The 27,341-nt window shown below is 38.7% G+C and overlaps 2 protein-coding genes across 4 annotated transcripts in view; both read right to left on the bottom strand.

Moving 5' to 3' along the window:
• The window catches only part of FEZ2 (fasciculation and elongation protein zeta 2), a 28,932-nt gene extending 21,181 nt beyond the window's left edge, over nt 1-7,751 (bottom strand). The window contains exons 1-4 of the mRNA XM_075496095.1: nt 7,433-7,751; nt 5,646-5,754; nt 2,397-2,513; nt 889-1,033 (exon numbers count right to left, since the gene is read on the bottom strand). Coding sequence (XP_075352210.1) covers nt 889-1,033; nt 2,397-2,513; nt 5,646-5,754; nt 7,433-7,674 — 613 coding nt within the window. The 5' untranslated portion in view covers nt 7,675-7,751. The remainder of the gene's footprint in view (nt 1-888; nt 1,034-2,396; nt 2,514-5,645; nt 5,755-7,432) is intronic.
• Nucleotides 7,752-10,098: 2,347 nt separating this feature from the next.
• The window catches only part of CRIM1 (cysteine rich transmembrane BMP regulator 1), a 201,604-nt gene continuing 184,361 nt past the window's right edge, over nt 10,099-27,341 (bottom strand). For all 3 annotated transcript variants that reach the window (XM_075496088.1, XM_075496090.1, XM_075496089.1), the window contains 6 exons: nt 24,339-24,554; nt 22,378-22,599; nt 17,661-17,855; nt 16,548-16,670; nt 14,944-15,131; nt 10,099-12,994 (listed from right to left, as the gene is read on the bottom strand). In XM_075496088.1, the coding sequence (XP_075352203.1) occupies nt 12,818-12,994; nt 14,944-15,131; nt 16,548-16,670; nt 17,661-17,855; nt 22,378-22,599; nt 24,339-24,554 (1,121 nt within the window). In that variant the 3' untranslated portion in view covers nt 10,099-12,817. The remainder of the gene's footprint in view (nt 12,995-14,943; nt 15,132-16,547; nt 16,671-17,660; nt 17,856-22,377; nt 22,600-24,338; nt 24,555-27,341) is intronic.

The raw sequence follows: 27,341 nt of genomic DNA, 5'->3' as shown, positions 1-27,341 counted from the left end.
CAGCCAGTTTTCTGAATCTTCAACAGAATTTATATTGCTGACCCAGAATACAGGGAAGAAAGCACCAAACCTTGTAAGAGGGACAAAAGTAGAAGGATCATCTAGCAAATTATCACCTTCTAGATTGAATTTGACAAATACACAGATGAAACCAATTTCCATCATGAAACTGATTAATCACAGGTTTCTTTTACATACAATTCAACCTACTACAATTAAACTATACATATGATTTCTCCTTTCCTTTTGTGTAGGGAAGAACAGATGATTTAATTTGAGTAGAAGATAAAAAGGGTTTTTTTAACTTTTAAACTTTTTGAAGAGGAACGGAAGGGGAGGAGACAAAAATATGCAAGGTCTTTATGGGGAAAAAAAGCAATGGTTGCCTTATTTCTGTTTTACTGTATATCAAGATATGTTGCAGTGACTGGAACAGTACCAAAGAAACACTATTTTCTTTATTTACTGCATAGCTTTCAAGAGCTTTAGCTAATCTTCTTAAACACAGTGTACTGGCCTCAAGAAAGTGTCTAACTTTAAAATATAGAAATGAATACAGTTTAATAAAAATTATCAACTTATCACTTTACCTATGAAGAGACCTCATTCCAGTGAATCAAGCTTCAGCATTATTTGCTTTAATTTGAAATTCTATAAAGTTTTATTTTTATTCTAAGTTATGAAAACTGACAAAGATCAAGTCTTCTAGCTATGTTCTAAATCTATTCTTTCAGGGCATTTTGAAAATATTTTTTTCAAATGCAGGTTTTTTTTCAAATGCAGGTATTTCCTAAGAAGGACTTGCTATAAATCAAACACATGGCAAACCTACCCTTTAAAATATTTTCAATAAGCATAAGAGCAAAATACTAAATTAATATCACTTACTCTCTTCATAGCTGTTGTTTGTACTGGATCTCTTGAGTGTCTGAATTTCCTGGGAAAGTATGGAGAGCCGGTCTGATTGGGTAGGTGTTTCATCATCTTCTGGGTCAGGTGATTCCTGCATCATTTCCTCTATTTCTTCAATCACCTTAAAAAAATGAAAACCCTTATGAAAACCCTCCTGCATGAAGACAAACTGCCTGCAATTTCAAGCAAAGCTGTTAGGAGCTTAAGGGTTTTTTTACTTTCAATTAACAAAGATGCTGCTGGATGAAACTAATACCAATACTGGATGGAAGCGAATCAACGAAATCATATTGACATTTCCTCCCCATCCTTGCTCTCTGAGAATAAGCCTACCTTTTCAAGGTAAATTGGTGATCTCATAACAAGCAGTGTGTTGAAACTACACAGTTATTTCTATATGAAGGTACACGTGGTTCTGCTTAAGAGAACTGAACTAAAGAGTGAGCTGGAATATCTTTCCTGAGTATTCAGCTGAAGGAAAACAAAACAACAACAAAATCAATTACCTCCCCACCCATTTCACTACACTTCTCTAAGCAAAAAAAAAAAAAGCTCCAAATAACCTGAAAATCTACTGTGCTTATGAGAAGTTTTATGAACTGATCGATCATAACCTGAAGGTGATTTGCATCCCTGGGCATAAGACCTGAGCCAGACAGGAAGTATGAGAACAGAAATCCTGTGCATAGAGATCTTACTTTTCAGTATAGAAATGACCATATTTCTACAGGCTAAATTACTAACTGAACAGCTGAATAAACAACACATCAGCTTTTACAGGTTTAAAGGCTGTAGACAGTGCTGAGATCCACCTCAGAGTAAAAAAGAGCTGAGGCAGTTCAAGCAACCCTGTCTCTCATACTCTTAATAACCATGCTCATCAAAGTTCACAGGTAACCAGTTAAACAAGAAGAAAATATATTCTTGCGTTTGCTTACTAAAGCAGGATCTTAATGGACAGTCATTAACCTTACTCAGAAAAGCAATTTTCAAGATAACCTAAGTAAATCCATGGATTTGGAACAGAAGCCTTTAGACACTAAGTAATTTGAAAGCTTAGTAGCAGAACTGTTGATCTGCTCTCATATCAGGCAAAAACTTCAAAGAATTCTCACTAAGCACAAAGCCCCGTGAAGATATGGCCATACAGTCATGCTGGAAAACTACAAACTCTACAATACCACCAACATTCTGAAAATATTTTTGCTTCTTAACACATATATTTAATTTAGTAATATTTCTGACTAATTCTTGGTAAGAAATGTATAAAGATTTCAAAGACCCTGGACTGTCAACCTCACCTGGCATTGGAATACTTTTCAAATCTGAATGACGTAGTAATATCTCACATATTATTATGACCCTAAATAAAGAACAATCAAGAAGCTTAGCTATGGTGAACAGCAAGGAAGAAGAACAAAAAAATGATTGCAGACTAAAAGAAAATACTACACTGAGAACACTGTCTTTGCTGAACACTTCACCTGCTCTGCTGTGAAGAGTGGTTCATCACTGATGCAGGAAACAATGATAGAATGCATATCCAACTGTTCTCTCAGCTCTTCATCATCTGACAGGTCAAGGTTCAAGTTATCATTTACCTAGAAAGCATGAAAATGTGTATTTATATAAATATATATACACACACATTTGTGTGTGTGCGTATATATAAAATACATGTACATACATAAAAAAACAAAAGGGGAACTAACATTGAATTTTAAGAATGAAACAGATTCCTTGCCCATAATAATGGAATCAATGATTCTTACTGTCAAATATCTGGAAACTGAAGTACCTTAACAACTGAAATCAAAACTGTGATTGGAGAAAGTTAAAATAGCTGTCACTCTTTAAATACCCTCAGCATATAAAGATCATATACACAATGACACACAGATATCTGCACAGAAGGCAGTCAATCCAATGTAGGTATTTAAATCTTAAATGAAGATAGACATTTGTCAGTGCGTGGTGAAAACCTATCTATAATCTCTAACATTACACAAATCTGTTATTTTACATGCTTTTATAGTTCTACTTTTTCACATAATAAAAGACACGAAAAAAGTTGTTTTAAAAAACAAAAAGTGGTTACCACCCCAAATTATTTTAAAAATATATTGTTTAATATCTCAGTCTTTTCAAAAAGAAACAGAAGCAATGCTGTTCCCACACGTATACCATCAAATTACACTCATCCTTCAAAATCAAAGTTGTATGTATAGTAAAAGAAAAGATTTAAGTCCCCTCCTTAATCAGTCAGGTATATTGTACTCTCACACAGTGATATATTCTAGTTTATTTACAAAGTTGTTTGTTTTTTCTGCACTTTGTTTATTACTAGATTCCAGTCAAACCAACCTAGAAAAGTCCCCCAGCCCCCAAAAGCTGCAACCCCTAACCTTTGACATTTTGAGTTCAATTGCTTTAACTGATCTTTAGGCTAATTTACAAGTATTATGACTAGCTGTATAAAGTCCTTGGTCTCAGTGTATCAGTTTTCAGTTTTTGTTGTAATGCCTGCAATTTTCCTCGTTTCTTCAGAAACCTAAATAGTTTTCAGATTCATTTTGAAGATGCTACTGATATCCCCAGATAGCTAGTCTATAGGGGAAAACATACAATTGGTATTTCTTCAGCCATCAGAATGAATTAAAATGCCCACTTTTTTCCAGAATCTGAATTCCAATAACCATGCAGTGACAGGGCTCCACTAAGAATATCTCTTCACCTAGTGCACAGATACATCCCAGTTTTGACATTCTTTAACATCTGCAGTCCTCCCAATGTTTTTTCCATGTATATAGGATTGTGACAACTATGGGATAGTAAGCAAGGATAACAGTTTATCTAGAAGGAGGTCAGCTTCCCCTCCTGACATCTCCAGAAACACCATTTTGAGAGACTATCAGAATATATTCCGATGATTTAGGCTAACAAACCACCTAAACCAGCCCAAGCTACAGCTGATGCCAAAAGGACCACCTGGCCTTCCACCCTGACACTCCCCATGCCCATTTCTGCCCTCACACTCCTACCAGGGAATGACTTGTTTAAAAGTAATCTAACAAAAATACAATAAACCAGCAATTGCACAATCCTGTTCCTTGTACCACTGCACAACACTTCCACCCAACTACTTCTCTGAGCGTCAGAGCTGTAAAAAAGTGTTCACAGATCTGTGATGTGAAGCAACAAAGATGAGATGAATCAGCCTCATTCAACTTACATATTTTTCCTACTAAAACAGGAAAAGAAATACTTTAAGCATAAGTTCAACAGCATATTATTAATTTCAAATGCATCAAGGAAGTGTTGCTTAGCTGTTAGTATTCATTGTAAGAAAGTTAAAACAAGCTACTAGCTTGTCCATATGTGCTGTCACATATCCAGAAATACTGCTGAAACACAGAGAAGTAGAAAAAAAGTATGTCAAACGCTCCCAAACAGATGGGCTTTACACATCAAAAGGCATGCCAGGTGGAGTGAAAGCTGAAAAAACTTGAGATGTGTTTAATACATAAACTGATTTTCTCTCTACTGGCAGCATACCTAAGATTCTTTCTAATCCAGCAATACCACTTTACATTTTTTTATGTAGTTCCTTCACAACTTTCTGCAAAGAACTTACAAAAACTATACGAAACATTTTTTTATATTGTACCTAGTTTCTTATCAAGAAATCCATCAGTCTTCGAGTCCATTTTTCAGTCACACACCAGGTCACAGCATGGGGGGCTGTAAGTCTTTTTATTTTAAAATGTAAGAATTTAATTACTCTAAAACCACTTAGAAAATCTGAATAAACACTCTAATAAAAATTACAATAAACACAAGTCAAATTCAAGGGATAATCATCAGACTCAAATCAAGAAACTGAGCTCCACAGTGCCATCTTCCCCTGCTGAACCCCAAAGTATCCTCTTCAGCAGAACAATCTTTGCTCCTGTCACAGTAAAAAGTAGCTGTGGATTATATTATGGATGGCAGAAGTCACAGCATTACCTGTTCTCAGGTTACACATAGATATTTTTACAACATAACTCAACTTCACTATGTTTAAAAGATAAGCCACTCATTTCCTTAGAAGACCTGGGAGATGGGAATGCTTCCGAGCTTTTCTTCCTGAAGCGTTTTAATTCACTTTTAAGAAGATCAGAGGACAGCCCTTGCTATAAACCTCTCTGAAGCTCTTCATTCCCTGCTCCCTCCCCCAACAACTATTCTTCTTGTTAAATAAGAGAAACAAAACAAAACAAACTCTTGCACTTCAGCGTCTCCTGATCACCTTTCCTGTAAAAGAAGCCCCTTTAGTCTCCACCTGACTGCAGAATGAGATGAACTTAAAAACAGTCCACGCTGGATTTACTAAATCAGACTACTCCCGCCTCTTTCCCTCCCTTACCCAGAATAGTGTTCAACATGAAACAGACAGTAGAAAGATTTTATGTGCAACACACTCTCGTTTTCCAGTTTTTTCTATCATGCTCTGGCTCTAAAGAACTTCCATCTAAAACTAAACCTGAATTACTCAAGCTCAAGGAGATGCAAACATACATCAATGGTTGTTTGATTTTTTGATTTTTAAAAACCTCTTGTGTATAATGCCAAGCACTAGAAATATTTAAAGCCATTTAATAATAACACTCTTTTATACAAATGGAAATTGTTTTATTTCCCTGCTGAGTACAAAAGATCCAAAGAGAGTATTTCTGCTGCTCAGAACTCACCCCTTTTTCTGAAAGATTCAGCGTTGGCAAGTGCAAAGCTCTGGTGTGGGAAGATTTCCAGTCAACTGGCATTACGTTACCATAATTATCAGTCAAAGCATTCCAAATCCTGGAGAGAGGAATAAAGGAACAAAAAGGCAGACCTTAAAACAAGCAGCAACTGATCAGCAGTAAACATATTTGTAATGATAATATATTTCTATAAACAACTATTTTTTCCTCCCTAAATATTCATCTACAAGTTACCAACAATATTTTTATAATGTTTTGAAGCTAAGAGAGAATGTTTTTTTATAAACATCACTTATTTCCCTTTTGAAACCAACAACGTATGCACAGCAGTGAAATAAAACAATGCAATGAAGAGACAGCTTCATTACTAATTACATAACCATACTCAAAATCTTTTTTGGGGGTGGATGGGTCCTTCATTTAATGAAATTTGAGCTCAACTATAAATTCCGTTCCTAGCGTTGTTCCTGTTTTCCTTGCCTTTTGCACATTAAAATCAGGAATTAGCAGAGGCTGAGTAGCAAATTGTGAGCCAAATCTTCTTTTCTTTCATCACAGAATAACGAACGTGCACAAATTATACTAGAATTTTGCAAGAATTTAGTTTTATCCAGAAGTACTTTTGCTGAGCTCAGCCCCACCACTCTTGTCTACAGTTGATCTTAACTGTATCTACAGTGTACAACCTCTCTGGCTGTACTAGACGCTTGCATATGCAGCCCTATTCTGGTATACCAGTTCAGATTTTGAAACAGAGCAGCCTTCTTAGCAGGTTGCTGCCTCAAGTCAGCTAACAAACCCTGCCTCTAAGCGCTCCGCTTGTGGGTGCATGGTTGGAGTGGTTGCCTAGCTAGGCTCAGAGGAGGTCAGAGGAATGGCTGAGCCAGACGCAGACGGGCAGACAGAGCCTCATCACTGCACAACATGTCTCTGATCGATGGTTCTTTGAACTTACCTCATTGTTTATACCATAGATATCTAGTCTTTTGCTAACAGGTTTTTTTTCTTCTCTTAGAATAAGACATACAATTTAGTTACCCCAAAGTAAAGGAAAAACTGCAGTATTTTTAATGAAGATAAGCTGACTGAAATTTACTGTAAAATAACAAGTATAAATACTTGTAAAAGAATGTTAAAAACAAGAAAGCAGCAGAGATCAGAAAGGCTCTGTTGCTCAGGGGAAAAAACAATTATCACAGTTACAGATGAGACTTTGTTCTCCATCTGTACTTTCCACGTTTAATTTCAAACACCGAAACAGTGGGCATTTTGGAAGAAGCTACAGAAATACCACCCTCAGTCGCTCTGCGCTTCAGAACAGCTACTTTTTCTTACCCCGGAGGTAAGAGGCACTGGGATGCTCGCACACTTCCCCGGCGGCTCGGGGAACAAACCCAGAAGGCTCCGTGGCAAACCGGCGCCGGCGGCTCGGCCGCCCCTGCGCCGCCCAGGCTGAACATGCGCGCCTGCGGCCAGCTCCGGCTCCGGCGGCTCCCTGCTGCAGCCCCGCGGGTGGGGAAAGGCTTCAACTCCCGCAGCCCACAAGCCCTGCTGGGACTCGGCGAGAGGAAGGCCCCGGCCAGAAGGCGTGGGGGCAGCGCTTTCGCAGGGCAGGGCAGGGCTAGCGAGCCACGCAGCCCGCGCTGCCCGCCGGCTCCGCACCCTGCCCCGCGCCCCCACCCCGGCTGTCCCCTCGGGCCGGGCCAGGCCTTCCCCTCGGGCGGCCCAACCACCGCCGCTCCCTCTCCCTGCCTCCCCCCCGGGCCTGCACTCACTCGTCGTCCTGCAGGGCGCTCTGCTCCGTGAGGGGCCGCAGCGGAACGCGGCTCTCGCCGCCGCCGCCGCCGCCAGCCCGGGCCTGCGGGGGCTCAAAGCAGAGGGACAACTTCGCCCCCAAATCCCCACCGCCCCAGCCGCCTTTGTCGCGGGCAGCTTCGGGGCCGCTCCCCGCGGAGGGCTGGAAGCCCGAGAAGTCCTGCCAATCCCCCGGGTCGCGCTGCGAGGCCGCCGCCGCCATAGCTGCCACCGCAGCTGGAGACGCCGGGCTGCGCGCCCGCGGCTCCCGGCGGTGCGCGCTCCCGGCACCTCCCGCAGCGCGGGGGGGCAGGGGGCGGGGCGTGTGACGACGCGGGGCTGCCCAACGGCCGCAGCGGGCGGGGCCCGGCGCGCGCAGGCGGCGGGGCGCCGTTGGGGGCGGGGCGGCCTCAGCGGCGGCGGTCAGCGGCCCCGCCCCGCGCGGAGCGAGGCGCCGGTCCCGCGGCAGCGCCGAGGCGGGCTCGCCCGGGCGGCCCCGCCCGGGCGGCCCCCGGCCTCCTCGGGCCGGAGGACGGGGCGGCAGGCGGCCGGCGCGGCCTGGGGCTGAGGCTGAGCGCGAAGCGGCCCAGCCCTGACACGGCCTGCAGGGAGAGAAGGGAGCCGGACCTGACTGTGCCAGCGAGCATCACCTCAGGTCACTTCACTGGGTTTGTTTCTGTCCACGGAAGGTGACAGCCACAGGCCTGAAGCAGCCGCTTTTGAGGCAGCGAGTAGGGGCAGGTCACCAGGGAGGGGAAAGGGGAAGGAGTATTTGCAATAATTTCATTGTAACCTGGTAACCGAGGGATGGGTGCCTTTTTGGCTGTCATTTTTCCCTCTATTCAGCCACCTAACACCTATAAAACTAAGTTGGTTCATATTAGCACGGTCACTCCCCTGCCCATCCTTTGCTAGCATTATGTTGTGCGCCCTTATGTGCGATAGCTTATGATAGACTTTTTTTTATCTAGTACTTTTTTGAGCCACTGTAAGCTTTTGATATCCCACAGTATGTAGCAAGAATTGTCTCTGCTCAACTTCTTGAATTTGTTATGAGCCTCCTTTAAGTTTCTTTTCATACTTCCTACTTGATGCTTGGAAAGAGACAGTGAGCAGAAAATTCATTCCCTGTTAAGCATCTGCGTGCAACTGAGGTATTTAAAGACCTTCGTCCTATCCTACTCAGTTACAGCTTTTTCAAGCTGACAGACCCTAGTATACATAGGGTTCCATTCCAAATATGATCCTTTCTGACACTGGGAGTAGGGCAAAGGAGGCCAGGACTACTTTGAGTGTTCAAATATGGATGCACCATTGGTTTATACATTAGCACAATGATGTTTTCTGTTCCATTCTGATGGAAAAAGCAAAATATTTGCAGGCAGAATTTGAAGATGTTCTTCTAGAAGACATAGTCTTCCATAGCCATAGTCTTGGGAAGGACCAAAAATCCTACAACAGGTAACTAGCAAGGGGGAGGAGATTACTGGAAATTTAGCACATATAAATGTAAAGGGATGCACAAAAATACTGGTCTATCCTAGTCAAAGTCAATTATGGGCTTTGCAGTAACTATTAGTACTTGGGCATTTTGGATTATTGCAGCTAGCTCTGTTATCCCACAAGTGTGAGGTTGTTTACCTGGTGTGTGAGATGCCAATATACACACAGGGCAGAGGTATTTTATTTCGTGTCTGCGCAGAGATGGGTGCTCGGTGGTACCTCCGCAAAGCTTGTGGGATAGCAGCTCTGCAAGAGCATTGACTCAGTGGTCAGTAGCAATCTTAACAGTAAATACGATGCCAGTTCCAGAGTGTACCATGTTTGAACAACATGGACATTTTTGGTCCCTTTGCCCTTGATCTCAAAAGGATGTAATAGAATAGGAAATAAAAAGAACAGCAAGGTTGGCCAGAAGGTATGGAACAGCTCCCAAAGAATCATCCTGGGCTTTTCAGCACAGAAAAAAATGGAGAGAAGATACAGGTCTCTAAATTAATGGGTGGCATATAGATACTGATCCACTGCTGCTTTGAGTGCAGAAGGTAAGGGATACCAAATGAAACCATCAAGGGGTGGGTTCAAAGAAAGAAAAGGAGGCAGTTTTTCACACAGCAAGTAGTTAAGCTGAAAAACTCCTTGCCTCGGGAAGTTACATACCAGAACTCTGCATCAAGTCCATTAATTTACAAATTAATAGAAGAAAACAATATTTTAGGCTAATAGGTGAATGATCTGTGGCTCAGGAAGTCCTATATGACCTCAGGAGTTCTATAGGGCGGCATCTCCCAGCCTCATATGATTGATTATGGCTCTTCGATAGATACAACAGATGGACTGTAATGGCAGGGCAAAGGCCTCACTTTATGTTTGAGAGATTGCTCTTTACTGGATGCTGAAACTATTTGGAATTTCACAAATCCCTAATGTGAAAATTCTTTACTGTAAAACCCAGAACCTTCTGTAACTGCAAACTGTTCTTTACCCACAGTATTTTCTGAACTGTTTTGATCTAAGGTCAGCAGGACAATATGAATTCCTACTCCCAGGGGAAAAAACCTCACCATAATATCAAGATACAAACTAATGTCTCAAGGACCAGTGTATGGAAGTAATAAATATGAAAATTTAAGAAAATATGCATCAATAGGTTTAAAATTTTTTTATTGTGCTGCCAAGAGCCAAATTACAAGAAACCGCCTTACAGTTAAAAAAGTAAACAAGCAATCTGCTGAACCGCAGTGCACTCCAAGTGCCACATATGCATCTATTTTTCAGAAAATTATATCTGCATTTCTCTTACAAGAGCACAACAGGAACCAAAGTAAAAGAGTGTAATGGATACAGCACATAGGATAAATCATATCTTTAAAATAATAATAATAAAATAATAATAATAAAAAACATTTTACACCATGTCCTATATCCTGCTAATATTTTCAGAATATGGCCTTGATTGTAAAACAAAAGCAAGCATTTACAATTTCTGGATAAAGACTGCTTACTCTTATGCAAGGAATGGATGTTTTGTCTTGACAAAATCTTTGTAGTAACTGGACAGAAACATCTCTGTTTCAATATCAGATTGAGTACAAAACACTGGGGAGACTACATTTTTTCTTATTGGTGGTTGGAAACGGAAGCTATATAAGCAGAAAAAATGTTGACCCTTAATGATACACCTATTTTTTTCTTTGATGCAAACAGCTAGAACACCTTTTTGATATTCTAAAACAAAAAAATTGTTAATCTTCAGATTAATAAATTAGGTCATTATAATAATAAATTAGGGTTTTTTTTTTTCAGTTTTAAAGTTCAGCAACCTCTGACCAAGTATTTACAACAATACTTGAGAGTTCCTTTACAAAAAATACATTTTCTTTTCACATTAAGCATACTGGGTATCTGTGTCTCTTATGACAAGCATTTGTAAAAGAAAAAAGGCAATGCACAAATGGGTAATTAGTATAAAAGTGCCAAGACCTGTTTGGAAAGTTAACATTGTATTATACAGTCAAGAGTTATAAATGAGGCAAGCTACAACAAACTTCCAGCTTAATGTGGACAATATTCCAGTAGTTGTTTCAAACAATTGTTTGAAAAAAAAAAAAAAAGAAAGAAAGAAAAAAAAAAAGAAAATCCAGGAGCCGATGGTGTTATTCTATGGAGCTGATTAGTGCTGCATGTATATTGTCATCAGTGTCTCTAGCCAATGCATTCATTAAAAAGCCTTTTTAAGGCTAAGCAGGAAAAGAAAAATAAGAAACACCCTGAAATGTAGCAAGTAGCAAGAGCAACGCTTACTGCTATAATCGTGCACGTACTGTACACACGCAAACACAAGAGTGCACACACACACACGCGCACACACAAACACTTTCAAATCAAATCAAACTGTAGGTAGAATGAGATGCTCTTTTCTTGTCTTTCTTAAACTCACAAGCGATTAAGCATTGATATGGAATGCCTGTTTATCTGTTTCTGCTCTGGGTAAAATCTCTCTCAGATAAAAATACATTCAACAAGAAAAAAAATAGAAAAAATATATACTGTATACATAGTATTTTATATATACAGTATATAGATGTATAGTGTATATACACATGCATGTATATATACATATGTATACCTACATGCATTTGTATATACATATATATACACAAACATACAAATACTTTTTGTTGTTTTTAGCATAATTATATTTACATAAATATTCCTATAATGCTAAAGTTTAAAGAAGCATGATCTCCTTTTTTTTCTGAGCTTCAAAAAAGGTGCTTGAGTAATATACAATTAAAATTAAGCAGCTTCCTAGCATGGAAGTAGTTTCTAAATCTGCATACCAGTAAATAAGAACATCAACAAGAAAAAAACAACAACCTTAAAACAGTCTCTTTTTTACTCTCTTGTAAGCAAGAGCTTTGTCCAACAAAAATATTTTTCCTTCTCCTGTATGAACAACCAGAGATTGATATAAAATAACAAAACAAAACCACAACAGACAAAACAAACAAACAAAAGCCCCTGGAACTGCATGGTGTTCTTGACTTTTCCTTCCTTCCTTCAATACTGCTGTCAAAAGATCCAGTGCTCATATCAGGAATTACTTAGGCCTCAGTCATTTGCTAACTCTGCCAAAGTCTGGCTAATCTAGCCAATCAGCTTTGAAGAAAACAAAAATAAAAACAAAAAGCAGCACAAGGTATAATTTTATACATCCTTAATAAACCCACCCTTTATTTTCTGCTATAACCTTTTCCTTGCTATTTCATTAACTACTGCAGCTTCTCATCATATAGAAAAATATTTGCAGCTACACCACACCTGTGATGTGACAAATTCTGTTCTAGGAGTATATTACTGTAGCAACAGCTGGAAGAAAAAAAAAAATCAGACCTTTTCATATTTTTTTTTTCACCTGGGGTTAGGCTTTGCTGCAACAGATGCAATTTCAGAGCTACAAGAAAAAACATCCTGCTGCTCGGCAGTATTCTTTATTCATTTTCTTCTCCAGCCAAGCATGACCAGCTTTTCTTCTTTGAAGCTTCCTTTTACCTCATTGCCTACCCCTAGCCCCTGATTCCCCCTCCCAAAAAACCTCTATAGCTATGTTACAAGCAAATACATCTTAACAAGTTTTAAAACTTTGGTTCTAAGAAAACACTTGGTCAGTTATCTCAAGGAAAAGTGGGAATGCTTTTTCTGGCACATTGCAGGAGTCAGAGCTCATCCCAGTAAGGTCTTAGAGCTGTACATGTAGTCACAAATCCAATACAATCCACTAAGCAAGTGCACAATTCTAGTTTTATTTTAATAGCAGACAGTCTCTCTCTCTCTTTCTTAAATCCTTGGTAAGGGTGCATTCTTCAAACTGTTTGATAGAAATTATCTGCCTGTAGGTTGTTCTGTTTCTGCATGCTGTAAAATCCACTGTATCTTGAATCTGGGTCTGCAATTCTTAGCATCCTCTGAGAACTGTCCACCTGGACCATGGTACCTTTCTTGCAATCCACATAAACCAGTTGATTGTTCAGGCAAGAAGGCTGTTAAAACAGAAAGGGAATACTGAATCAGTAAAAAATGTTTGTATTCCACACATAATTAAAAAAATGTTTATGATTCAAGTCCATAAGCACAAAACAAAATCAAATCGGCAATGAAAGAGTCTGGGCTTTTGCTAAACTTGGTAAAGGCTTATGTCAGGCACAATAACAGACCAGCACCCTCTTCTGAAACACCATTTTTCATCTTCTGAATGGAGCTCTGGTATTCCCATATCCAGTCCTACTATTCCTCTGTTTGAGAATCCTTCAACTGAAAGATTCTGCAGCTGAGAGGAAGGTGAAGCAATGCTGTGTTCACACTACCTTAAACGTTTATGGGCTAAGCATGAAGGAGGACAGGCAGTAAGCACACTCTATGGATACTTAGAGGTTCTAAGGTTCACTGATGTTAACGGAATCAGGGCTAAACATTAGCAGTCCATCTGTAATTTTAAACATCTCTATGATCTTTCTTCTGGTATTGATATGATTTAAGCACAGTTGTTGATTTGTTCTTTATTGAATAGCTGGACTATTTTGAACAGAAAGAACATAAGCCAAAACAGGCTTGCCAAAATTTATTACTAGGAACCATCAGTCACCCAGCAAAGTATAGGAGAATCTAGTGAGTGACACCTAGTTTAAGAAACCTTAAAAGAAAGCTACATTTATGACAAAGACCCTCACAAGAAATCTGAGTTTTAGTATATCCACGGTCTTGCATTGAATCTGTATGTGGCTTAAAGGGAGCTTCCTTAGCATATGGATGATGCCTTTTAGTGACACTGAAAAAATGCTTCCGCAATAGAAGTGTTTGAGAAAAATGATATTTCAGAAGTAAAAAAGTACATAGAATTATTGATTGTAGTTCCACAGTTAGAAAGTTGTGATTTTCACTTCAGCTTCAACTATTCTGTCACATAGCACACAGCAGCCTTTCTGAGAGTTCAGGAGTGAATATATTAGAGTTAAAAATGAATTTTTAAATGCATTCCTTGAGAAACTCAGAATTTGGTACTGCTTACTTGTCTTGCAAGACTGGAAGTGGAATAATACTGATTCTTCATGCTCCCTATTACAATTAAATTCAACTTTATGCTCTGACTATATTTCTTAACTTTTTGGAAAAGACTTTTTTTTTTTTAAAAAACCTCTGCAGCAGTGACAGAGAGAATATGGACATGTAATTTTGAAGTTACTGTATTACTCTTCTAGGTGGAACTGAAGAAAAGATGCTCCCAAATTGTGTTCCAAGTATGGACAAAGACTGTTTGATTAGAACAAGGAAATATAAGTTGGATAAATTGGGGAGCTGATATAAATGGCATTTGAATACAGCGTAAGGGCTTAGTCTGGTGATGGCACTATTACTCAAAACAAAACAATGCTCTTTTCACTGTTCATTTCCAAGCTACCTGCTGCTTTCCTTTTTGGTAGTCTCAGAATACTTAATAGGTAGATGTTTCCTGAGATCTCTCTTAAAATATTAATCCTGGAATCACATGTTGCTGTTATTAGAAAATGTGATAAACACTACTAGTACATACAGTACCTGATGTTGGACAATCCTTTTAAAGTGGATGAAAGTTAAGAAGGCAAAAATATTATCTTACGAATTTGACTGCAGGTAAGAAAATTGCATGTATTTACCTACACATATACAAAGTTGTTTTGGTTTTTTTTTTATTTTTTTGCTGAGCTTGATTTCTATCTGGTGACAACTCATTACTGTATGGAGCAGGAAATGGTTCCATTTGATAGTGAAAAAAATAATTTAGGAGACTAAATAAATACCAACAGACTGACTGGTATAAAATGGTTTAAGACATAAACAGAAAATAATTTAAGAGAGTTCAGATGATGTGAATTCAATTGCATCCTAGACAATATACTAGTTAATGTTGTTTTCCAAAAAAGTGAAAGCCTGGAAACAGACATAAACACGGCACCTTTGTTGGAGCTTTGTAGCAGGACACTGGAATCCACTGCTTTTTCTGATTGACGAGCAGAAGGACGATGATCAGTAACAGCGCTATCGTGATTGGAATTGTCACCAAGGCAACAGAGCTAACCGACGCATCTTCACTTGGGTGTGGTCCACCACCACTTCTGTACTCTCCCTGGAGATGACTCATGTCTGCAAGGCAAATGTCAGCATTTGTTAGTAATTATAAATGGGCCTTGACCATAAAGAAGAATGTAATTATGAAAGCCCCAGTCGTGGATCTTGTCAATCACATGAATTTTGACTTTCTCTCCTGAAATGTCACCTTATTCATATAAATTAGAACAACTGAAAGGTAGTATCTTATTTGGTGACTATATGAGCCGGGAAAAGGCCATCAAAAAGAGAGGAAATAGGATGGAATCTAAAGCACAATAACAAGCAAGTCTGACAATAACCTCTTATCTCAGTTGCGTTCGCATCATCTTACCTGATTACAACCAAATTCCCACTTGTAAAAAAATCAGCCTGCATTTCTATGCTGAGGAAAACCTAGAAAGTTGAAAGCCCTTAGGATGGAAGCCCCCCCCTTTTTTTTTTTTATACTGGTAAGACAATTCTGATGTGTATGGTCTCTCATTTGTTGAGAGCATATTACAATACTTGTACTGCTCAGCCTGTGAAAACAGACTGCTGGCAGTCTACTAGACTGTAGCAAGTTTTGCATGTAACTGCAAAGAATGGTAATTTTCAATGACATATACAACATTCCCACACAGTTTGCAGTGTGTGTTTATGCTCCCCAGCCAGGATAGTTGCAAGCCAGCTACTAATGCCTGTGAGAAATGAAAATGCTGTAATTATAGAAGTGTAAGCTTACAATTTTGTAAAGCAGTTATATTTCGTGTATCCTTTCTCCTAGCCACCAAAAAATAGTATCTATGAGATCATCCTTGTATTTAAAAAAAAATATATATAAGTTTAGGTAGTCCTTCAGTTAGAAAAGGTTAACAAAGACCGTGTCATAGAGTGTTTCCCCTACCCTAGAATAATGATTTCAGTAGAGTTTTAAACAAAAGATGGATTTACATCCTTACACAACTTTATTAGCCCTGTGTCATTATACCTGTGGTTTTTTGTCATCTGGCATTTGTCTATGATATATGTTAAGTTGTGGTACATGTTCTCCCGTTTTTTTTTTACCAATATAAGAACGTCAAATGGATCAAATGAAGGTCTATTGACTCCAGTGGCCTGATGACAGTCTGCTTTCTAGTTTTTGTGTCAGAAAAGACACTGCAGAATCACTGCTCATTCATCATCTTATTGCATTCTTAATTTTATAGAACACCATCATACCAACACAGATGTTTCTTCCATGCTGGAGATGGAATGATCATGAGACCAAATTGCATAAACATAATTTGATAGACTGACTCATCTTGACTCAAAGCAAAATGCATGTAAGAGTTCTGCACTGAAGGATATTCTCAGATAACCACCTTTTCAAAGCATTACACAGATGCTACCTCAATAGAACAAGTAGATGCATTAAAACATGGGCAATAAACACAGACCTAAGTTAGCCCAGTTTATATCGGATCTTACCTCTGTGAATGTGTATGATGTCATTTTCACTCGGTGTTGGCCAGTTTGGTACTTCTAGTTCAACGTCTCCTCGATGATTTGTCTTCTCAATGGGGATGTTAGTAGGTTCAGGTACATACATCTCTGTGAAATTAGATAAATGTGTTAAACAAATTACAGGCTGCTTAACTTCCCAATGCTGCTCTTAATTCAGAAAATATACTTGGCCATCTGCAGTGCTTTGTCCTATGACTCCTTTCATTTGTTTCAGAATTTTCACCATTACTAGTCTGGGATTTTGTTTTAAAACCTGTTTCGTACTGTATATGGGATACATGCCTGCTGCCATTATCATTATCCTAATGTGAATGGGATGATATAGTTGTGTAGACAAATTTGCTTTTGAAAATACCATTTCAGAATACACGCTTTACTACAGCCTTGCTCCTTTGTGATACTGAACAACAAAAATACCAAGGGAAGGTTACATCTTCCCAGCGGATATGTAAACTGCCACTGCTGGTTTCTTTGCCTTCCTTTTTTGTAATCCTCAAAGCAGAAGAACTGAAAGAGGGGGTACTGCTGAATCTCCCCAGTTGTCCTGTCGGAAGTAGTTACCAGCTGACTGAATAAGATGAGCAAACTCCTGCAGAAGTCTGTCAGGACTAGCATTAAAAACCAGTTGCAATTCTTATGTCCCTTGTGTCCATAACTAAGAAAATTTCATATTACTTTTAAGCCAAGTTAAAATGATAAATAAAGCAATGCAATAGTTGAAAAGTAATGAAGAGACTCGGAAAAGACAGAAATGTTAATCACTGACCGAATCTGCACAGATGTAAGAACATTCATTGTCGTACTTCACTAATGTATTTCCATAACCTTGTGAAAGGACAGAGCAGGGACAAGCAACTAATTTTTGAGTTCACAGTTGTCAGAATAAGTAGAATTTGAACTATATATTTGCACAAGACACCTATCTGTCAAGAATATTCATTTCCCTGATGTCTAAACGTCTGTTGTCTTCTTGATTCTGTTCAAACATGGACTGATGTTCAAAAACCAATTAAAAAAACTTATTATCAGTGCTGGAAAACCAGCATTACAATAACCTGGGTTATCACATCACATTACCTGGACACATGGGACAGCAGCTTCCCTCCACGTTGATGGGTTCAGCACAAGGGAGGGGTGGGCAGCTGACAGTGGAGCAGAGAGTCTGACCTTGCAGGCAGTAGCAGTGTGTGCAGCTGTCAATGTCCCAGCGTTCCTCATCTGCATATGTTTTTCCATTGAAGTGGCAGACCACTTTCTTTGGAACTGTATCTTCTGTTGAAGGAACACATTGTGGTGTGATCATGCAGTAATGGCCAATTACACACAAATCTGATTTCTTTCCCAAAGACAAAAGTGAAACAATAGAAAGAAATCCCAGCTGTAATTAGAAGACCCTTTCCACATCTTCCAGAAAACCTTTGTTAAAAAAAAAAGTGTCATTTCTGCTTCTTTATGAAGTACATAATTAGCCTGGGCTGCTTCTCATTCTCCTCATGCAAGAGGCTAGAGGACGGATGATTGGGACATGAAATGATGATATGAAAAGTACTGTGAAAATTAAGAAAAATTGATTTTTTTATGTTTGACTGTTTGAGACTGCCAACTACTCCTCCTCCTTGTTTCCTAGTAAATCCTATTTAACTAAGAAAAAAACCAGACTACCTACATTTCTAATTACCAAGGCTCAAGAAAGATGAACTCAGCCTGGAATACTTGAAGACAAGATTAGGCTGGATGCCAAGAAGGATGAAGCAACTCTCAGGCGACATAACTAGAAGTGCTTAGACTATTTATTATAAAACAGATTTGAAGAGGATCTGATCATTTCTTGTAACTGCATGAAGGGAAAACCCTAGGAAAAGGGCAATAACCAAACTCAGTACATTTTTTCATGGTTAGTATTATATACATTGGAAATGGGTGTGATCTTAACCCTCAGAAAAAAGTGAGGTTCCAGAACACCTTTCCCAAAGATTGAGAGCTGTAAAACTAACAACTTTTCAGATAGATTTTGACACAGTACATAACAGGAACCTGGCCTTGATGAAGCAAGTAGGTCTTGGGAAAACACTTAAAAGAAGCATTACACTTTCTGCCGAAGCATTCAATACATCTTTTTACATCTTTTTTTTTTATGCTGCATCCTATGCAAGCCTTTTAGGTGGTCTGCAGCATACCTTCTGTTTAGTCATGAATTGCTTAGCCTAGGATGTTTTTTGCTGCTATAGCACTTTATAGATAATCAAAATAAAACTACACAGCAGAGCCTCCAAAAGCCAAGCAGCACCTCATTTTCACCTTAGCTTCTTGCTACCTTTTTTTCTCTGAGGCAGAAATTATTATGATGAAACCTGCTGATGACATGAATTTGCAGATTAAGCATATGCATGAGATAACAGAATGAAATCGTGAAGTAACTTCTTAAGCTGTCAGAGAAATACTGGTTTAACATTCACATAGATTACATATGTAAATACTTCAGTTAGAACTACCTCCCAAATATAAATAAAAAGCCTTATTAAATAATTTGGCCAGCAGTACAGCTTTTAATTAGCGACAACATAATAGACTGACATCATCCGGAATAACAAGGTTAGCAGTCAGGCAGACCAGCGCAACAGATCTGGACAGAGTAAATTCAAATGCAGAAGGAGACCAGCAAGAAGTACTATTGTGAAAATACTAATGGAATTATCTGAAAAGCATAAATGTTCCAGAGGGCCTTGGTAAGGGTATCCCATGGCTGTAAGTATGGGTCCCAACCTCTCGACGTAGAAGATTTTGTAAGTGAATATGGGGTGGACACGGGAAAGGAAGAGTGGGAGGAAAAGGTGTCTGCAAGCTGCAAAAAGCACATTAGGTTCTTCTATAGATGACTTGCATGTTGGCATATAGAGCCAGCGGAGCCCTATGTTGGTCAGAAAGTAGATATGGCTGGGGAGAGGGTGAGGCACACAGCCTGCGCAGTCCTCTACTGCTCATTACCTATGCAGACCTAAAGCTGAGCACTCCGGGCTGATTTGCTCCCAGAAGTGCTACCTTGCCCCCCTAGGGGCAGCTTCTTCAACTCAGCCGCTGGTTTGGCTGGAAGAGTCCTCTTAACTTGCTCAGGCTTTTGCAGGTTTGTAAAGAACTAATCACAATTTAATACAGTAAATGTTTTTTAGATGAATTAACAAGGCTAACATCACAATAGCAGCGTTGCACCTTTGAACCTCGAGAGGAAACTTTTAAGTCCTACGAAAGTATTATCCTGTGCATCTCCCCCCATTTTGGTGTCCATCTCTGTGCAAGTATAAGCACAGGATGGTGTTGTGGCCTTCATCTTCAACAAGTGCTCACGGACGGTGGAAACAAGAGAGACTTGCAGTAAGAAACCCACATGCAAAAATGCAGTTCAGAATACCGTGTCTAGCTCTACACGTCTTCTCTCAAATTTCCTCTAGCTGCACCAGTAAATCAATCTCATCTGCTAAACAAACAAACAGTCGTTGCTCTGTTTTCCACAGAAGACTAATCTTGTCTCTAATCAAATAGATATCCCTTTATCCGCTCTAGAGTAGAAGGTTATCTTTCCAAATTAATCTTTCTTTGCATGAGAAAGAAGAATGTTGAACACACAGGATGAATATGAGGATTCAGACAAACAACAAAGCATCCAAGGCCTGTAAAATTTTGAATTTGAATCTATACTAACTTGTTAGGCATTAACCAGATCTGGATCCAGAAAGAAGCAGAATACAGTGCTAAACCCCTGCATAATTTTTGATATTCCAATACATGAAGACGACCTGTTTCCACAGAATTTGCCTACTAAACATTTTATCAACTATTACACGAAAATAGTAAGGAAGAACCTGTACAAAGATGTGCTTCACAGTTCTCAGGAAATGAAGAATAAAACAGTAAGAACCAAGATGACAAAAATTAAATGCATGACCTTACTCCTCTTACAGGCAAGAGCATATAGTTCATAGAAACCATTAAAAAAGTACGTTTCCATGAATTTCAGTTACTTAGACCACAAAACACACTGACAACATAGTACAGCTTAGATTAATAAAATGTATCATCATTGAAAATCTTCAGATCTGAGCACTAATTAAAATCTGGCTTCTGTATTTCGTATTGCTGAGCAGTTGCTACTAAAAAAATCATTAAGTTTTTACAGCTCACACATTTAAGTATTTGCAATATTGTGCAACTATATGGGATTCAAAGTGAATTAATTAAAGCCATACGTACATGTTGTGTGTATAGATTTGCAAACCTGACATGCAAGGTGTAGGCACAACGTTCTAGAGGTTTTATTTTTGTAGTTCATGCCACTAGTCCCTGTGGTGCATCCTTTCCTTGACCTAAAGAATTCTCCAGTACAGTACTAAGGCTCATGTCCTGACTCTACTGGTTTGATTGCCCAACTTTGCATACACTTTGTATTTTAACATTAAAATGTATTCTGAATTAAAATGATCTTTATGGTTGCAAACTCAATCACTGGAAGAAAAGCCTGCAGAAAGACAGTTGTCAAAGAAACTTTAAATCCTCCCCATTTTGTATGCAAACCATGATGAGAAAGTAGTAATAGGATAACATAGTATTTTCCCCTCAAAATGTCCTCATCAGGAATCTAAGTAGGGTTCCAAGGGCAACTGAAATTTTGATACTTTCTAACTTTTCCAGGCATTTCTTTGATGGAATTCCTTGCACATCCTATAAAACTGTATCACCTATTATTAAAGATATTTCTTCTGCAACGAATTAAAGATTTCAAGAGCTGTATCAATGGTACATAACTGAAAGGACTTCACAATCTTTCTGACATCTTTCTGATGAAGAACTGTACTGTTTATAGATGGGCAAGTTGATTCACATATTCAATTAATGATTATTTTATTATATTCCTTTTTATGGAATTCTTTTCTACTGTATCTCCCCCTCCTACTTTCGTAAATGAAGGTTACAGTACGCTCTGAATGCTTTCCAACAATGCTACAAAGACTTAATTTCAGTAAGTTCATTATACAATTCTTCTCTTATCAGCGGCTTCCATTTTACAGCCTTTGTACTTACTGCAAATTCACAAACAAGTAATCTGTAAATAAATATTCCTATTCAAAATACAATGAAAAAGTGATCAGGAATCTCAAATTTTGCAACTTCAAAAATGCCTGGCAATTTTCACTATCTACAGCATCCAACATTTACTTCAACTCCAAATTCAAAACCAGTGCATGGCCCTTCATTCTTTATGCATTTTTAGTATTTAAAAAAAAAATATTTTTCCAATTTTTTTCCCCAAATATATTATTTTGCCTCTTCTATAACTATCTTTAATGAATGTTTTTTCCTGTATTTTAATTTAGATGCCTTATTAACACTTCTCCATTCTGTGAAATTTCGTAATGCTTCAGCTTGTCTTCTGCAGTCATAATTAATATTTTCCTCATATTATCACATATCTTGACATAACATATGTGTTACGTGGCAGATCTTCCTTTAAATAAAACAATTTTTGTGTAACGTTTTCATCTATTAAGGTATATTACCACGTTTTCAGGGGGATGTCCTCTCAAGTTTGTAGGCAAATTACATTTATATCTTCCTGCACTTCTACCCCAAAACCACAAATCATGATCCTCAAAGCTCCCTATGCAGATTTCACTCTCCAGTTCAACTGAAGGCACAAACCGCATCTCCCCAAAACAGGGAAAACATTTCAATTTGGAAATAAAACTTCTTTCTTATTCCCAAGAATGGAACAGCAAGTTACCAACTATTTTTATTTGCTCACCAATACAGTAAGGACAGCATTGTCCCTTTCTCAAAACAGGTCTCTCACAGGATACCGGTGGGCAAGACTCAGAGTAGCATCTAATCACACCGTCCATGCAAATGCAGCTAGTGCAGACATTGGGCTTCCAGGACTCAGCTGTCAGAAAAATATCTCCTTCATCATTTTTGCAATAACTGGGCATGCTCTCATTGCTTGATGAAGAGGGCTGAAGAGGCTCATCTGTAAACATAAGCAGATTAAGTTATTTAATTTACAGTAGCTAATTTATCTCATATTTCCTCATCAGAGGGTTCACTCTTGAAGAACACAATGGAATTGGAACACATTGGCTCACTACTTCAGAAGAACTAGAAGGACCGAGCCTTATGCCTCTTTAGTCCTTACATCTGATGAGGATCTCATGATGTACTCTAGAATAAAGTTTATGTAGACCTTTATTGAGTTTACTCAAAAAAAAGAAAAAAAAAAGAAAAAGAAAAAAATGAAAAGAGAGAAAAAAGGACAGCAAAGTGAAAAACAATCACCATCAGAAGCAGCTCCTCAGAAAGCTACTCTGAATGCTCTGAACTGAATGGTATATAGGAACTCACCTTAAATTACAGAGATTAAATTTTAAATCTAAAACTTGAATCCTAGCTTCTGCCATGTCAGTTCAAATCCTTGAATGATGCAAAGTGAAAAGTTATTATGCTGCTGTCGCCTTCACTAGTGGACTTATATGAGCTAATTATAAGCTGTTGAGAAACAAATGGGACTTGATTGGGCTTCAGCTTGATGCCAATGGGTCTGCTTTAATTCTCATGCCCACACATGGGGGAGACATATTTCTGCAATGAAGCTGTATCTTAACAGACATTATGGATCAAGAAATATGATGGTATGTGCAGAGAACATATAAGAAAAGGAGAAGAAAAAAAAAAGGTTTCGTAAGGGCACTCAGATCAGGTTCTCAATCTAACTGTGTAAGTTATGAGACCAAGCTCCTTATACAGCGCGTGAGGAAAGATCAGCTCCTCCAAACAGTATTTTGAAGTTAAGCAAACGTTCACTGTTATTAATAATGAGAAAAATGGAAGAAAAAAAATCAGGACAACTGGCTAACTTTTTTAGTGAAAATACTTTGTCAGAAAAAAACCACCCAAAAAACGAAGAAACACCCTGTAGAAGAAATCGCAAAACCTAACTTTTTTTCCTAAAGTAAAATTTTTAGATTTTGTTTTTAATAAAGACAAATATTTTCTCAGTGAGTTTACATACAATTCACTGGTGTGGACTAAATTTCCACTGCAATGAACTCCCCCATTTGCTATGCAAAACAGGAATTCACGTTCATTTATAATTGCATCTCTTTCCTCAGGGGAAAACAAATCCTGTTACCTTCTTGACACTGTGAGGCAGCCTAGGAGGAATCTGGCACACCTGCTGGGCTGGAATGCTTTGATATTACTCAGTTGCCTTCAAGTCACTCTCAAATCATACCAGGTGGAGGTAAAAGCAAACAGAAGTATTTTTGAGACCAAATCCCAAACAGACACGATAGTAATAAAAAGGTTCATAGAAACCAAGGCATGTAGAAAGGAAAAGAAACAAGCCTGTATCTGCCTAGCACTCTGACTACTTTCAAAGTTTCTCTGATCCTGCATGTTTCCATAAATGAGCCACTGCATATTTCATAAACTTTCCAACTAAGGATTCTGGTTCTATGCAACCCTTACATTATTAGATTGCCTTCAAAGATGTTCGAACTTCACGGCCGCAACTCCCCTTTACATATAAGATATCTCTTGCACAGTCAAGTTTTGCAGTTGAAATAGAGGACTGCAGGCTCTCACTCCAAACTGCTAAAGAACAAAGGCACCACAACAACCAACTGTGCACACATGGAAACATTCAGTATTCATATCAGACATTCTCAGATCAAGAAAGGACTCCGATGAAAGCTGGTTGTCAATATATACCTGGGCACTGTGGACAGCAGGAGTCCTGTGTGCGGGTGGGGTTTTGACAAAGAAGAGGTGGACAGACTTCAGTCTCACACAGGACACGTCCGCTATGGCATGTACATTGTGTGCAAGAATCAATATTCCATGTCTCTCCTTCTACAAAGTATTCCCCACCAGGAGCATGACAGATTGATGGACTGGTGAGCTCTGGCTTCTGAACAATTATTTCATCTAGGAAAAACAGAATTGGAAGACAGGCAAAATCAACTGTGACTCTAATGATTAACAAATGTACCCAAGATTAATAATTTCTGTTATTATTGAAAATATTAGGAATAAGAAAACCAGCTATAAGTATATTCTTAATTAAGCTCTTTTGACTTTATGTCACCTGCATCTTATGGAAAATGGGAAAAATATAAACAAACAATTTGAGAATCAGTCTGAATAAATGCTAGTTGATATAAATCAGAGATAACTTCAAGCATTCTTCGCATTTTAGAAAAAAAATCAAACCAACCTGTGATGTAGGAATGACACAGGTCATTTTGACAAATGACAACTGTCATTTTCTGAAAAATTACACTGATCGGACAGTTTCTTAACTGCTAAATATTAGCATCAGTGCAATTCCTGAAAGGATGGATAAGTATGCTTCTTGTCTGGGATTTAGGAAGTCCAGATTCAACTGTCTGCCTTTAAGTTTCCCGAGTGATATGTTTCTGTACCATTTGGTGCCAGATTAAAAAAAAAAAAAAAGAAAAAGAAAAAACACAGAATCCCCCAACCCAACTCCCTAAAAATATGTAAGCACTTAACATCGGTGGAAGTGCTTCATGACTTTGTCCCATTAATAAATAAATAAATATTTATCTGCAGTCTTTGAAGTAAAAACTGGACCCAAGGAGATGCCACAGTGTGTAGACTCCTATTTCCAGTGACTGTATCTCACCAAATGAACCTTAATTGCTTTTCAAACAATTAATTACATTACCTTTACAGCCCTGGCTAAAAGACTCACCCAGCCTCTAACTCAGGCAGTTTACAGAATAGATTTGACCTCCTTCCAGTTAAGAAAGGAACTGAAACTGTTTCCCTTGTTCAGCATGAGTGTCCTCCAGCCACTGCGGTATTAAGAAAATGAGGGAACTCCCTTTACCTCTTGGTGTTTTCAAAGACAAAAGAAACCTGTCCTGCACTTTGAAAGTGTTTAAGCACTTACCATCAAGAAAAGGTTATGCCACAAACTGCATCCCCATAGCCTGCTTACAATGCTTTGAAGCCCACTCCCACATAAGGGGCAATAATAGCTGCCAGCTTGCGATGCTGGTTGCTTTGGACCTGGAGTGAGTCCACCAGCTTTCTCCATGCACTGTGTATGGGAATCGAGGTGCCTCACACAGCATGTTTTATTCAACTACAGAAGCCATGAGTCTGAAAGCTACATGCTGCAACATGAAGCTTCAGGCTTATAAGTGATGTTGTCCTTCAGCCTGAATTCAACCCGTCTAACACAAGACAACTAAGTTAGGTGCCTACGTTAAGAACTGAGCTGCCTCAGGTTTCCTGTGCTGTGAATGGAGGGGAAGAGAAAGCTACTTCCAGGTAACGACTCTACATCTCTAAAACACTTTCTGAAGGTCCCTTTCTCCTACTTGATTATAAAGATGCCTAATGTGAACATCATCCTAATCCAAATATCTTGGTTAAGGACAGAAAAATTAAATGGATAGCAGCTCCTCTAATCATTTAGGCAGGCCAAGGCACAAAGAGTGCACGTGCTTCTCTCCACATTCGTAGCACTGCTGTACTTGTCTGGAGAACGGCGTTTGTGCCCTTTGCTCTATAACATTGCCATGTAGAAGACACAGCACTCAATTATTTGTTTTCATTTCTGGAGAACAATCAGTAGAACTCAAGGAACCTGACTCTGGCTCATCTCACTCTATTCACAAAGTACTAGTGCATTTCTTCTTTCAGGGAATTACCTTTCACTGATTCGCTTAGGCTATGCTTTTGCTCTTCCTTACATTTATGAACCACGTATGTGATTCAGTAGCATTTACCTGAAGTGAGATAGCTGGTCTGCTGCCTCGTCACTGTTTTTTATTTCAGCTGGAACAATATATTACATTTTATGCAACGGCATCCTAACTCACCATGGCAAAGGCAATACTAATTATTTTCTGGAAATTTTCTGAGTCACCTCCTTTGCATTTAGTTCTCTGCAAAGTTGCAGGCCTGTTTTACTACAGCTCATATACTGTTCATAATCAGAACAGCATAACCAGATAGTAATGCTATACATATGGTATTGCTTACTGCTCCCTTAGCAGCATTGATATTGATATATCACTCCAACTGTAATTCTACAAATGTACAACTACCATATTCCTGAAGGAGCAACTAGCCAAACAAAGACGCAGTTTCTGGATAGCATGGTTCTGCAAAACACTAGCAGTTAATTGCTTTCTAAATCTTACAGGAATCCTGGAGCTTCTCACAAGTATTGTGACAATCCACTTAAACCTCTTAATATATGGAAACACAGTTATAATGAATGTTGTAGCAGCCAAGGTATATCTTGCTCTGTTGAAAACTAAATATGGAATTGAGCATAACCACTTTTTTTCAGTCTGAAAAATGACCTCTGAGAGCTGCCACTTCCCTGTTGATAGGTTAACACTGCAATTCAAAACTCAGTACACCAGGATTGCTAATTATTTCAATATCCTTATGCCAGACACATTTGAGTAATGTGCTCACAGTCTCACAATTCCAAATGGCATTCCTATCTATTGAAAGCCATGATATTTATTTAACAACATCAGTGGGAAATCAATACTTTGCAAAATAAAATCAGAAGTACATTTCTAACAAATATAAAACCTCAGTGGGGGAAACAAAACCACACTGAGACTAATTTGGCCATATTAATTCATACACTTATATGCACACTCACTTTAAAAAAATGCTGTGTCTGCCGTAGCATTGTAAGAGTTTATACCAAGTATGTCT

This window comes from Mycteria americana, chromosome 3 (genome assembly GCF_035582795.1).
Source record: "Mycteria americana isolate JAX WOST 10 ecotype Jacksonville Zoo and Gardens chromosome 3, USCA_MyAme_1.0, whole genome shotgun sequence".
Taxonomy (NCBI): Eukaryota; Metazoa; Chordata; class Aves; order Ciconiiformes; family Ciconiidae; genus Mycteria; species Mycteria americana.
This window is presented reverse-complemented; position numbering and strand designations above follow the sequence as displayed.